The sequence below is a fragment of the Lotus japonicus genome, chromosome 1 (genome assembly GCF_012489685.1).
Source record: "Lotus japonicus ecotype B-129 chromosome 1, LjGifu_v1.2".
NCBI classification, from domain to species: Eukaryota; Viridiplantae; Streptophyta; class Magnoliopsida; order Fabales; family Fabaceae; genus Lotus; species Lotus japonicus.
The window spans coordinates 123,457,535-123,472,121 of NC_080041.1; the positions used below are offsets into that span (position 1 = coordinate 123,457,535).

The 14,587-nt window shown below is 38.6% G+C and overlaps 2 protein-coding genes across 5 annotated transcripts; both read left to right on the forward strand.

Moving 5' to 3' along the window:
- Nucleotides 1–2,514: 2,514 nt before the first annotated feature.
- LOC130730144 (probable pectinesterase/pectinesterase inhibitor 20) lies at nt 2,515–4,828 on the forward strand. Its single transcript, XM_057582059.1, has 2 exons — nt 2,515–3,604; nt 3,864–4,828. The coding sequence occupies exons 1-2, from the start codon at nt 2,590–2,592 to the stop codon at nt 4,553–4,555; spliced, it is 1,707 nt and encodes a 568-aa protein (XP_057438042.1). The 5' UTR covers nt 2,515–2,589; the 3' UTR covers nt 4,556–4,828.
- Nucleotides 4,829–5,076: 248 nt separating this feature from the next.
- On the forward strand, nt 5,077–13,828 carry LOC130730145 (putative pentatricopeptide repeat-containing protein At5g13230, mitochondrial). 4 transcript variants are annotated; one of them, XM_057582062.1, is made up of 5 exons: nt 5,077–5,638; nt 6,180–8,336; nt 10,497–10,669; nt 10,935–11,315; nt 13,215–13,819. In XM_057582062.1, exons 1-2 carry the CDS (start codon nt 5,235–5,237, stop codon nt 8,236–8,238), a joined length of 2,463 nt encoding a protein of 820 aa, XP_057438045.1. In that variant the 5' UTR covers nt 5,077–5,234; the 3' UTR covers nt 8,239–8,336; nt 10,497–10,669; nt 10,935–11,315; nt 13,215–13,819. The 4 variants fall into 4 exon arrangements, with proteins under 4 accessions (XP_057438045.1, XP_057438046.1, XP_057438044.1 ...); XM_057582063.1 differs by having other exon boundaries at nt 11,215–11,315; nt 13,215–13,811; XM_057582061.1 differs by having other exon boundaries at nt 6,180–8,851; nt 10,497–11,315; nt 13,215–13,828.
- Nucleotides 13,829–14,587: the final 759 nt, after the last annotated feature.

The window sequence follows — 14,587 nt, forward strand, 5'->3', positions numbered from 1 at the left end:
AAAGCACCCATTCCTTTATCTCTCTCCTTTGTGTGGAAAGAGTTTAATTCTTTGATGATCAATTGATGATTCAAATCGGGATGAAATGAACGTTGTGTGGCTCAGGAGGTGTAGGTAAGTTTGGAGTTGAACGTTGTGTGGAAAGAGGTTAATTTTAGTTCATTGGGGAAATTAATTTGACTTACAATTTTTTTTAATTCACATCACCTCATTAAACCCAGTCAACATGCCATTTAAGCACTCGCCGGAGCTCCGACCTCCGGCGAGGATCCGCTTCAAAAAAATTTTAAAAATGAGGATCATTTACAATAATTTTTCCGGCGAGGGACTTAGGTCAGACGACGACACAAACACAAAGATTAATATGATGATTAACCCTATATGATATATATATATATATATATATTAAGTAATAGATTTAGTTTTTTTAAAACTAGATAAATATATTAAGAGAAATTAAGTGGTCAAAGAGGCAATTACATCAGACTCAACAAGAGAAACACAGTCCAGAAGAACTTCTTCAATCCAAACCAAATTGGGATATTTTGCACAGCTCTTGGCCAAGTAATCAGCCACATAATTTTCAGACGACGAACAATGGACAAGTGAAACCATAAAAAGAAAACAAAAAATCCTTAATATCCTTCAAAATGGACTCAAAATAAGAAGTACCCTGTAAATGTCTATTCCAAGCCTCATACAACTGCAATAAATCTGTTTCCACACATATGTTCTGAAAACAAAGATCCAAAGCCAAAGATATGGTCCGCCTGAAAGCAAAAGTTTCTGCAAGTAAAGATGATGAAACCTCCACGTGGTGTGCTGATGATGCAGCCATGACTTCTCCATGGTGGTTCCTCGCTATGCAACCGAACCCCGCAACGCCACGCACCACAAATGAAGCATCGAAATTTAGTTTGATCACCTCCACCTCGGGACGACGCTAATGCGACAACAGCTCGTGACCAGCAGGACGGTGGTTCTTGGTCCGGACAAAACAGAGATCTTGGGTCCTCTCGAGAAGCCCCTCAATCGAGGGAGTGCCAGCCTGAAAATTAAGTCTGTTTCGGGCCTCCCATATAACATACATAGAGGTTATGCACATACTGGCAATAACAAGATCATTTAACGCAAAACAACTCTGCAAAACATCTTGGACGGAGCTATCAAGTTGCACCCGCAATCCACAAGACGAAGCAAATCACCACCGCGATACTATTGGGCAAGTAAAAAGCACATGACCTGGAGTTTTTGAGGCATCATTGTAGAATGGACAGAGGTCCTCCACATCTACACAACACACCCGGAGAACATGACGAACTGAAAGAATTCCAAGGGAAGCTCTCCACGCCAACTCTTTACAACGAGGGAGTACCGAAGCATGCCAAAGTGACTTCCAAAACTTCATAGGAGCTTGTTGGTTTGTGGAGAAGATGCACCATCACGAGCCCTCTTCTGGCGGATAAAAGAATAACCAGCTTTGGTTGAGTACAAACCATTCGTTGTGCCATTTTTCCACAATCAATGGCCGCTGCAAGGTGATTATTTTTCCCGGCCATTTTAGAGGTCTTTACCGGCGGGCGGAATATTTGTCGGCAAAGCCTTTAGCGACCCTCGATGCACCAGCGGAAATGCTTGCGCCGGTAAACATTGTAGCGACCATCTTTATTGTTGCTAAAATCGATATTTGTTGCCTCGAAAAAGCGCTTTTTGTTGTAGTGAGAATGATTTGGACCATGACCTTCATGGGGTTTCAAGCCATTTTTCTTTTAATTATTACTTAAAAATACATTATACTATGTAGTAACCTATTGGTGGTTTCATAGTGCTCACTGAGGATTATTTTGGAACCCCGCTATTAAAACCGTCAATAGCTGTTTCTGGCATCTCAAACAAGCGGTTGGAGAAAAAACGCCACACAGAGTCTAATGGCACTTTGGAAGGTAACATTTAGTGGCAATTTTGACCGCCACTAGTTGTAAAAGAAGTCCCCATTAAGAATTGTCAGCTAATAAATAATAAATTATATACTAATCTGGCACGTGTATTAAGTTTGTGAGTGTAGATTATCACATCTTGCTCACGTACCCTCTTTTGTGTTTTTTTGGTAAAGTCTACAAACCCTTTGATTCTCTTACACTTGAACACATGGTGAGCTATCTTCACAAGCATTAATGCTCATTTTCCCAACTTGTAAGGAGGTTAACTCATAATTAAATCTCTACTTGTTACCACTTTACTTCATATATAGTACATTGACTTCCTCATACTAGCTCAATACTCAAGTTTTTAGGGATAGAAAAAGAAAAGAAAATCACACATGTTGATCTTCCCATCGATGACTATTATCAATCAATATTTCTAAGTGCAAAGTCCTTCTAATTGACTATTTTAGCACGTCATGCCTTCATCAATCTTATATTTTGACCAATTATCTTTGTTATATCTAATCTTCTTCCTCGCCTATATATTAGGAGCCCAATAATTTGGCATGAATCTCAAGAACCACTTGACATGTATATTCCACCCTCATAGCTATATATCATCGCTCCTGATTCAATCTTAGCTTCCATTGGTTTTGAACAAACAATGGCCTTAAAAAACTTGTCATTTCTCACGCTCGGTGTTTCTATGATACTTTCCATCTTGTCATCATCATCATCATCATCCATAGGTGCTGCAACTCCGCCTATAGTTCCCCCAGAAACTGTTTGCAGATCCGCCGCAAACCCTTCCTTCTGCAAAACACTGCTTGCCAATCAAAATAGTACCGTCTTCGACTATGGCCGCTTTACGGTCACAAAGTCCTTGTCCCAGTCCCGCAAGTTCTTAAACCTTGTAGATTCACATCTTCAAGACACATCGTCTTTTTCTCAACCCACAATTCGCGCTCTTGAGGATTGCAGTTTCCTTGCTGAGCTGAATTTTGAATTTTTATCAAACGCCCTTAACACCGCTAGTTATAAAGCTAGCGACGTTCTTCCTTCTTCCCAAGCGGAAGAAATGCACACGTTGTTGAGTGCTGTTCTAACAAACCAACATACTTGTTTAGAAGGCCTAGAGACCACAACTTCTGATCAGAGATTGAAGGATGATTTATTGTCATCACTCTCTAATGATACAAAGCTTCACGCTGTTTCCCTTGCCCTCTTCGTGAAGGGTTGGGTGCCTCATAAGAAAACACAAACATCATGGCAACCCAATATCGGGAGGCACTTGGGTTTTCGCAACGGTCGTTTACCATTGAAGATGTCAAATCGAGCACGTGCGATTTATGATTCTGCTAGAGGCGGAGGTAGAAGGTTACTTCAAATGTTGGATGACAACACGAGCGTCACGGTGAGTGACATCGTGGTTGTTAGTCAGGATGGAAGCGGAAACTTCACTACTATCAATGCTGCTATAGCCGCTGCACCAAATAACACAGATAGTAGTGGTGGCTACTTTCTTGTATATGTCACTAAGGGCGTGTATCAAGAGTATGTGTCTATAGCCAAAAACAAAAAGTACTTGATGATGGTCGGAGATGGGATCAACCAAACAATTATCACCGGTAATCACAATGTTGTCGATAATTTTACAACATTCAACTCCGCAACATTTGGTAAGCAAAATTAGAGCATTGTGCACATGTTCAAATCTTTATGGACCTAATCACCCAAGTACACACAACTAATGGCAAGAAAATTTGTCTTCAATAGAATATATTGAATTTTATATCTGCCTCCCCTAAAATATTTTATATTGTCATCTATAATAAGGTATTTTAATATTATTTAATGTTTTAAATTTTTGCCCACTTAGCCATATTTTCTATTTTCGTCATTTGAGAGTATCCTCTTATACATATTTTTCATGTGTAGTCGTGGTAGCACAAGGATTCGTAGGAGTTAATATAACATTCCGTAACACTGCTGGGCCAAGCAAGCACCAAGCAGTTGCAGTAAGAAACGGAGCTGACCTGTCCACCTTTTACAGTTGCAGCTTTGAAGGGTATCAAGACACTTTGTACACGCACTCTCTGAGGCAGTTTTATCGTGAATGTGACATCTATGGCACAATTGACTTCATATTCGGAGATGCAGTTGTTGTTTTCCAAAACTGCAATCTGTATCCTCGCCTACCCATGAGTGGCCAATCCAATCCCATCACTGCTCAAGGGCGAACTGATCCAAATCAAAACACAGGCATTTCTATCCATAACGCCACTATTAAAGCCGCTGGTGATTTGGCTCCGGTGGTTAGCACTGTGAAAACATACCTTGGGAGGCCATGGCAACAATACTCAAGGACTGTTTATCTGCATTCATTCATGGATAACTTGATAGATCCTGCTGGTTGGCATGAATGGAGCGGGGATTTTGCATTAAGTACCTTGTATTATGCAGAGTATAATAACACGGGACCTGGTTCAAACACTACGAACAGAGCGAATTGGCTTGGCTACCATGTCATTAATGCTTCTGATGCATCTAATTTTACTGTGTCTAACTTCTTGGGTGGGGATCATTGGCTGCCTCAGTCCGGTGTCCCCTACTTGAGTGGTTTGATATAGCCCAACAGATTTACAATTTACACACTCGCAAAGTAAAGTTTGTTAATAATTCCTTAAATTTTATTGTGTTTCTTTTGTGGGAAAAAGTCAATTACGAATTTGAATATAAGTAGCGAATAAAATTAGATAGTTAGTGAGGCGTGATAAAAAGGGTTAATGGTCAAATTAGTCCCTGATTTTACAAGCGAGTTTGATTTTAGTATCTCGGCGGAAAAATGACGTTTAGTGACAGTCAAAAACAACTAATAAACGTCATTTTGACCGTCACTAAACACCATTTTTCTACACGAATACCCTAAAACTTGATTGTTTATGGAGCAACAAGATGTTATCATACTTGCACTTTGTTTGGATCTATGTAAAAATGGTGGAAAAGAGAAAGGTAAGAACTCAAAGAAGGATTATGATGGGAAAACGTGACATGAGTTATTTAGCTTAGGAAGGAAAACAAGGGGGAATGGTGAGCCATGCATCTAAAGTGTTCCCTTCAACCTTGGGTAAGCAAATGAATATGTGTTAGAGTAATGAAATCACAAAACTGCCCTTATTCATTATTCTATCAATGTATATATAAAGGGTAAACGAGTAATATTCTCAGTCTCTCACTCTTCCATCAACTCCGACCTCTCACAAAGTTGCAGAAGCAAGCGAAGTAGATTGCTTCCAACCCAAGGCGGTGATGGTCAATGCTTCCCGAACTCTACACAAGTACGGCGCGCCACTCTACAGAACCATAAGGCCACTTCTTCACCATCACCACCACCACTATCATCACAACCACCATCTCCATCTGCAACCACCGTTGGATTCTCATTCCTACGCCGCATTGCTCCAACAAGCGATTCAAAACCGCCACCCCAATGCAGGGAAGCAACTGCACTGTGATATCCTCAAGCGAGGCGCTCCTCTCGACTTGTTTGCTCACAACATTCTCCTTAACTTCTATGTACAATTTGATTGTTTGGATGATGCGTCCAAACTGTTTGATGAAATGCCCCTTACAAACACCATCTCTTTTGTCACCTTGGCTCAGGGTTGCTCTCGTTCCCACCAATTTGATCATGCCCTTCACGTCATTCTCAGGTCTTTTTGCACCTCCATTCCAGATTTATTAGAAATTTTTTTATTTTTTTTATTTAGTCCATCAACTTAGAGTCAACCCCATTTTTGTTTTCGACCTTTGCAGTCCGTATACTAGTCCCTAGACTAAGAAAAGTACATGCTTTTGAATAATTGTTTGTTCACAATTCAAATCCACCTCCACCTTAATGTTATATGAAGTGAAGAGAGAAAAATGAGTGATGTGACAGGAAATGCGCAGAGAGATAGGAAGAAAAAAGAGTGAACTACTATGGGTGTGTTTGGGTTATGAACTACTAAGGGTGTGTTTGGGTTTCAGTTCATTTGCTTCCAACCCACTTTGCACACATTCCAAAGCACAAAAAGTAGAAGTGAGTATTTGTTTCATTGGGTTGAAACTTGAAAGTACTTTCAACTTGAAAGTAATACAAATAAAAACGCACACTAATAATATGTTTAAGGGCATGGAAATGAGGGTGTAGTCTACAGACTTGTATTTTACAATTATGCGTTGCACATGTTATGATCTAAGTTTTTTGTGCAGGTTGTTCAAAGAAGGACATGAGGTGAACCCTTTTGTTTGTACTACTATTATCAAGTTGCTGGTGAGCATGGATTTGCCTCACGTGTGTTGGACTATCCATGCTTGTGTTTATAAGCGTGGCCATCAGGCTGATGCGTTTGTTGGGACTTCCCTTATTGATGCCTACTCTGTTTGTGGAAATGTTGATGCTGCCCGTCAAGTTTTTGATGGCATTTTCTGTAAGGACATGGTGTCTTGGACTGGGATGGTAGGTTGTTATGCTGAGAATTGTTTCTATGAGGAGTCCTTGCAACTTTTCTGCCAGATGAGGGTTATGGGGTATAGACCTAACAATTATACCATTACAGCCGCGCTTAAGTCTTGTCTTGGTCTGGAGGCGTTTGGTGTTGGGAAAAGTGTTCATGGATGTGCTTTGAAAGCTTGTTATGATCAGGATCTTTATGTTGGCACCGAGTTGCTTGAATTGTATGCTAAGTCGGGAGATATTGTTGATGCCCAACTGTTTTTTGAGGAAATGCCAAAAAAAGATGTTATACCTTGGAGTCTAATGATAGCGCGATATGCTCAGAGTGACAGAAGTAAGGAGGCTTTGGAGTTGTTTCATTGTATGAGGCAATCATCTGTTGTCCCTAATAATTTTACATTTGCTAGTGTGCTGCAAGCTTGTGCCGCTCAAGTTTTGCTCATTTTGGGAAAGCAAATTCATTCTAATGTACTGAAAGTTGGTCTGGACTCAAATGTGTTTGTGTCAAATGCCCTCATGGATGTTTATGCCAAGTGTGGAGAAATTGAGAACTCCATGATATTGTTCATGGAATCGCCAGAGCAGAATGAAGTTACATGGAACACTATGATTGTTGGTTATGTTCAGTTAGGGGATGGGGAAAAAGCAATGAATTTGTTTTCATCTATGATTGGAAATGACATGCAGCCAACTGAAGTGACATTCTCAAGTGTTCTCCGTGCCTGTGCTGGTTTTGCAGCATTAGATCCAGGGCTTCAAGTTCATTCTTTAACAATCAAAACCAGGTATAACAATGACATTGCAGTTGCTAATGCTTTGATAGATATGTATGCTAAATGTGGAAGAATTAATGATGCCCGGCTAACATTTGATAAGATGGACAAACGAGAAGAAGTTTCATGGAATGCTATGATATGTGGATATTCTATGCATGGCTTGAGTACGGAGGCTCTAAATTTGTTCAACAAGATGCAACAAACTAATTGTAAACCTAATAAACTAACTTTTGTTGGCGTCCTGTCCGCATGTAGCAATGCAGGGTTGTTAGACAAAGGACAATCCCTCTTTAAGTCAATGTCACAAGACTACAACATTGAACCATGTATAGAACATTATACTTGTATGGTTGGGCTTCTTGGAAGACTGGGCAAATTTGATGAAGCAGTGAAGCTCATTGGAGAAATTCCATTTCAACCTAGTGTTATGGTGTGGCGTGCATTGCTTGGGGCTTGTGTCGTCCAAAAGAATATTGATCTAGGAAGATTTTGTGCCCAGCATGTACTTGAGATGGAACCCCATGATGATGGAACCCATGTACTTTTGTCAAACATGTATGCAGTTGCTAAGAGATGGGACAATGTTGCTTCTGTTAGAAAGAATATGAAAAGGAAAGGAGTGAAGAAGGAACCAGGCTTAAGCTGGGTTGAAAACCAAGGTGTGGTTCACTATTTCAGTGTGGGGGACACTTCTCATCCTGACAATAAACTAATATGTGCAATGCTTGAATGGTTAAACAAGAAAACTAGGGATGCTGGATATGTTCCTGATTGCAATGCTGTTTTGCTTGATGTAGAGGATGATGAAAAGGAGCGTCACTTGTGGGTTCATAGTGAAAGACTAGCATTGGCCTTTGGACTGCTTCGAATTCCATCAACATGTTCTATTCGTATCCTGAAAAATCTCCGTATATGTGTAGATTGTCATACTGTTATAAAGCTGATATCAGAAGTTGTGCAACGAGAAATTGTTGTCAGAGATATAAATCGTTTCCATCATTTTCAGCATGGGGTTTGCTCCTGTGGTGATTACTGGTAACTGATGTAGTCCAATAGGATACAGCTGATTTCAGTTGAGGGCAGGAGAGCTTGGATGTCTCTCATTGTGAAGAAAGTGCAAGTTTCAGAATCTTTTAGGTAATTCCATATATACAACACTGGATGAATGTTTTAAATTATTTAGGCATTTGTATTAGTTCACCAACCATTCCTTTTTATACTTGATTTGAGGAATAATCCATTTCAAATATGCTTTCTGGTGAAGTTAATAATATAATAACGTAGTATGTTAGTACTTGTGGATATTTCCTGTGTAAGTTATTGTTTGTCTGTTGCTGGATAGATTATCTGGTCTCCTTAAATCAGTTTGTTTAACTGGATGGTATGGAACTTTGACTGTTCATCCATACTTCTCATTTTTCCATCAATTTTGGGAATACTGAAATTAGATGGAGCTCATCCTGTATCTTTTATAGATTTCCTGCCAGAAATTTGATTAGTCCAACAAGGTTGAATAGACCGAGGAACACAACTTCCACTTTGATTGAATGAACATTCCTCTAAATTGGGCACTGCAAACCAATCTAATTCAGTCAGTAATATATGTAGATTTTAAACAAGCTTTTGCAGCCACCAGCCAATCCCTTCAATAGGTAATTTCTGTTAAAGTTGTAGGAGTTTAAGTCATATTCTGCTATTTGATGTCCTAGTTGCACACCCCCCCTCCCCCCCTGAAAAAACCCCTGTGGTCTGTCTCTGAATAGGCTTTGTAGATCTTGCACCATTGTTCTAAGGTTCCATGTTGAAGGACTTGGCTTGTGTTCTTGTCCATGAATGTTAAATATAATGAAACTTAATAGTCATGTCTTTCGTGGTTTTCTTTGAACCTTAAGATGCCAAGTTGAAAAACTGTGGGTTGTCCTGCTAAACTATGTAGTCTTGTGAGATGCTCCCCCCTCCCCTTCCCGTAGGAGTTGGTACTTGGTATTTTTCATTTTCAAAGCTTCTTGATCTCTTTCTTCCCGTTCTGCATCGTTCTTTTTTCCTTCTATTACTAATCACTTTTCAGGAAACTTGGAGCTTCTCTTCCTCTACCAGTTTCAATCCACAATTCCACACTCTCCATCTCCACTTTCATTTCTATTTCTAACTTCTTTTGTTTCAATTTCTCATACCATGCTGCTTTCCCACGTTAATCCACAATAAATTTTATGCTATTGTCCCTCATGATCATGCATTGAATAGGCCTCATTCTGTGGTAAATTTTGGACAGTTATTCAGCTGTATCTGGTAATTTCTAGTTTTACCTTTTTCTTACTATCTTTTTTCGTATATTGCAGCATAACCCTCTTTCTTCTCTTCATGCTCATGTATCTCTTCACTCTGTCCCTAGGGGATCTATTCCGTTTTTCTTTTTTAATGTTACTAATTATATAGGGTTATGTGGAGGAAATGTTTGTGTGCAATGTGCATTTGAGGATATAACTTAACTTGGGGGATGTCAAAATTTTCTTTTTCTCATACCATGCTGCTTTCCCACGTTAATCCACAATAAATTTTATGCTATTGTCCCTCATGATCATGCATTGAATAGGCCTCATTCTGTGGTAAATTTTGGACAGTTATTCAGCTGTATCTGGTAATTTCTAGTTTTACCTTTTTCTTACTATCTTTTTTCGTATATTGCAGCATAACCCTCTTTCTTCTCTTCATGCTCATGTATCTCTTCACTCTGTCCCTAGGGGATCTATTCCGTTTTTCTTTTTTAATGTTACTAATTATATAGGGTTATGTGGAGGAAATGTTTGTGTGCAATGTGCATTTGAGGATATAACTTAACTTGGGGGATGTCAAAATTTTACTCTAAAGTTAGGTTTATTGTTTGGATTAATTTATTTGAGTTTAAAACAATTTATAATATTTTATTTTTGTGAGACAGCTTTTGAAAAATAACGATTATTTTCCCAAAAATATTTAAATCCAAACACGTTCCAATACTACATTGCACCAAGGGTTCTTTTACTTTCTTTCATTTAAGCTTGACTTGAAAGTTATTTGATATTTCTCTGTCTCTGTCTATTTATCTATCTACATTGCTTTCATAGTGTATTGCAGCCACATTCTCTCTCTTTCTTAGCTAATAGCTACTAGTTGTCTCGATACATTGCTTTCATATTGTATTGCAGCCAATTTGCCCTTCTCTATTTTTACTAGTTGTGTTTTTAATGGGAAAAAGCTCTTTGTATGATTTTGTTTGTAAAGTGAGAAAGTGAGGGTGTATCTAATTGGTACTCACAGGGATGATGCAAGGGTTTGTCTATCATAGAACATCGGGAATGCAACCCCATCATCAGGTAAAATACGATGCCACCCGTTGAACTTGCAACATTTACAGGTGAGAGTCTAAGAACAACCTGATGAAGCTAATGAAGAATCAGGACTGAGAAGAAGAAAAATTCAAGCATCCTGCGGTATGATCAAATCATCAAATATTATTTGCTGCATCTTGAGTCACAATTAACAATCCCTTGTTGCTGCCCATGAAATTTTTCCTACAAATTTGAAGTTATGGAACACCAGTAAAACCTTTTATGGTTTTTTGGTGAATTAAGTTAAACAACGATATAAGTAGACTTATTTTCCGTATTGTGTTATCATAATTTCATTTATGGTCATGCAGTCCTACAGTCTATTATCAGTTTAATTCTAACAACTCTGTTTTTTGTCAATTAGCAGCCTCCATGACCTGTTTTTTGTGAGCTGTATACATTGTAGTTGAGGCAGCATTTGATATGGATTCTGTTGAAAACAACCAGAGATTTCGCAAAATGCAGAAATAAATAAATGAATAAGTAGCCTATGATACCGAATAACAACTCTTAACAGAAAAGAGGTTCTGTCTGTGCATAGGAAAATTATGATTTCTTCTGAATATGTTGCCCTGTCCTCATAATAAATGTCACCAGTTATGGGTTATTGTTGTTTGTTAGAAATGACTCCAAACAGCTTGTGTTAGGCATGCCAGTCATTGAATGTGCTGTGAAGTCCTTCTTCAAATTCCGTTGGGTCTATTATGCTGTGCCTCTAGGATGTAATCTTCAGATGAAGACAGGACAGGTCGATTCATTTCAGATGAATATATATTTTTGGGTTAAATAAGTTTTTCGTCCCTGAACTATAGCGAGTTTTTGGTTTCCGTCCCTCAATTAAAATTTTGATGGTTTCCATCCCTTAACTTAGTAAACCGTTTGATTTTCGTCCTTTGACCATATTGACCGCTGATGTGTGCTACCAACGTGTAGGTAATTGGTGACGTGTCAGTAAATTAGCAGGTTTAGGCGGTTTTTTTCTTTTTCTTTAAATACACGAAGGAAATTACTAATTTCTTTATTTTTTATTCCATATTTCCTTTATTTTTTACCCCAGATCAATTTGGATAGGGTCCTTCAGAAAATCATAAACAATCAAGGGACGGTAAACATTGACAGGGACGAAGCAAACACTAACAAGCCTTTTTTCCCTGGGTTTTTAGCCAGAAAATCAAACACTAGCAGGAATGAAATTCAACCATCTCTCATCATCTTCAACCTCCATGGACTTGTTCCATCTTCAACTCCTAAACTTAAAAAACCCAGAAATTTACCCTCCTCTTCATCTCTCTTCTTCCTCCTCATTCATCTTCAAATCACTAACTTAATCTTTTTTTTTTGAAAGTTGAAGAGATAATATTAAAGAGGTATAAAGCCAAGAGAGAAAACTCAAGGCCAAATGCAATCTTACTCCAAAAACATGGAAGAAGGAAACAGAGTCAGAACACAAAACAATTGGAAAGATCACTAGCGAACAAAACGAAAAGAAAAGAACCAAGCTAGAGCAAAACAGGAAAAGCATAAAGAAAAGATAGGAAAGGAGAAACCAGCACCAGCTGAAGACTATGACAAAGCCAACCCAGCGCTAATTAGAAATCAGCTTGATCCACCTTCCACCATTCGGGGACCAAAAAAACGACCACAGCATACCCAAGCAGAGATGAAGAAGAGCACATCAACAAATCAAAACAGCAACAGCTTGCGGCACAAATCACTAACTTAATCTTACTCAAAACCTAAACACCAAACTAAATTAAAATCCTTTTACCCTCAATAACCCCAAGCCCCAAATTAAAATCCCTAATTAAATAACCCCAAAGCCCTAAAGTTAAAATTCCCTTCCTCTTTTCCCCTAACACAACACCCTAACCTTTGCTCTCTTCCAAAACCAACGCAACCATCCAGCCACCTTTTCCTCACACACACAACCTGAACTTCTCTTCCAAACACCACAATGAGAACCACAACCTCTCAACCCTCACCACAAGAGAGCACCTCGATAGAGAGAGTGAGATCGAGAGAAGATCGAAGCTTGGAAGAGGAAGGATGTGGCGGCTCTTAACAGAGGGCTATGGTGAGTTCGCGAAGGTTGCTGCAGTGGGGGTTTGCTGTTTGTTTAAGGGGAAGGATTTGAAGCTTGGTTGCTGCAGATTTGCTCCGTTCGTGTTCGCCGCTTAGCTCCGTTCCTGTTCGCCTACATCTTTTCGAACTGTCAACGCTCTCTGCTTCGTGGTCTCCCTCTTTCTCTTTTCTGCTTCGTCTCCCTTCTCTTTCTCTCTGAAATCACGGTGAAAGAACACCCTAGAATGATTTGGGGGAAAGTAATATCTCAAGTGGAATTAAAAAAATATAAATGATAAAATTATTCCAGGTGTAATTAAAAATATATGAAAATCGGGAAAAAATGACACGTCACCATTTACCTACACGCTGGCAGCACACATCAGCGGTCAAAATGGTCAAAGGATGAAAATCAAACGGTTTACTAAGTTAAGGGATGGAAATCATCAAAATTTTAATTGAGGGACGGAAACCAAAAACTCGCTATAGTTCAGGGACGAAAAACTTATTTAACCCTATATTTTTTTTTTGTGAAATGTTGTAGACATGGATGCAGTGATGTATTTGCATATTGGCAATATGGCAGGACATGTGGCTATTAATGTGCTTCAGCACCATGGTACACAATAATAGTAGGTTGTATTGAACTAGAAGCTTGTCTGTAGCGCCCTCACTCGTCTCTGTCAGGTGATTGATGCATCCATGAAAAAGTTCCATGTAAAAGTAGCTGCTGACAATTTCAAAGTAGGTTGTGAAGTTTGTTACATCTACTACATTACCAGTGGAAGAAAGAAATCTGTTGAGAATTCCCCCCTTCATGTAGAGACTTAAGGGGTATTATGAGGTGCTTTTTATGGTTGATGCCATTGATGAATATGCTGTTTGTCCAAGGAATTTGAGGGAAAGAAGTTTATCTAGTGAAGTATATTTATAAGAGAAAAATGTATACTCACTAACAATGTAATTTTTTCCCCACTATCAACGAATTAGATTTTGAGGATATGAGATGTTAGTCTACTTCCTTAATCCTAACATCAGCTGTTTCAGATATAACCTACAATATTTGTGATGAGTCTTTGGAATTTGATCTTCTTCTTCTCACTTGTCATCGACTGAATGAACTAATAGAGTACCAGTTTCCCTCATATTCTTTGCACAACCGTAATGGAATTCCAGGTAGCTCTTTCGCCCCACCATTCGCTCCCCCCGATACCGATCCTAGTCCCCCGTTTGAGAATTGCGTAGGTAAGAAAGAGGGCTCCCCAACAAAAGTTATGACACATCAACTAATTAAATAAAATAAAAAAAATTGATTTTACCAAATCATAAGTTTTCTTGAGTTTTATTTTTGGGCATTGATAGTACCGGTCACATTTCAACATGAGAGAAATGGTTTGTTTACTTAATTGAGTTAAATTAGTTTATTAATTTAAATGATGATGTAAAAAACTTCTCAAACCTGATTTGTTAATAATGAAAAAAGTTATTTATACAGGATGTACCATTTCTCATTTTTCCTTTGTAAAATTTCATAAGTTTGTTTATTCTTTATATAAAACGATTAAGGTGAATTCAGTGATACCCGCATTTTATTTATTTGTGATGCCCACATTAGGTGATTCAGTAGATTAATGACATGTGGTAATTGAAATTACAATTTTCAACGTTATAATTTTAATCAAATAGTGCTCTCGTTCACTGGGCAACTCAACTGTCACCCGACAACTTTTGTTGGGATCCACCACGACCTTAAAGCAGTTGCAGCGAATTTCGACCGTAGCATTGGGTCTGAGTGTTGTGGTTTCGATCAAGGGAGAGGTTTGACACCGATCTAATAGACACAATAAATCTTAAGTTACATTATTGGGAAAATACAATTGCTCGCTCATGTGATAGATGAGTCATTATTACTATGCTAACTCATTTTGGGTACCATACATTGGTTTAAATTAAGGTACT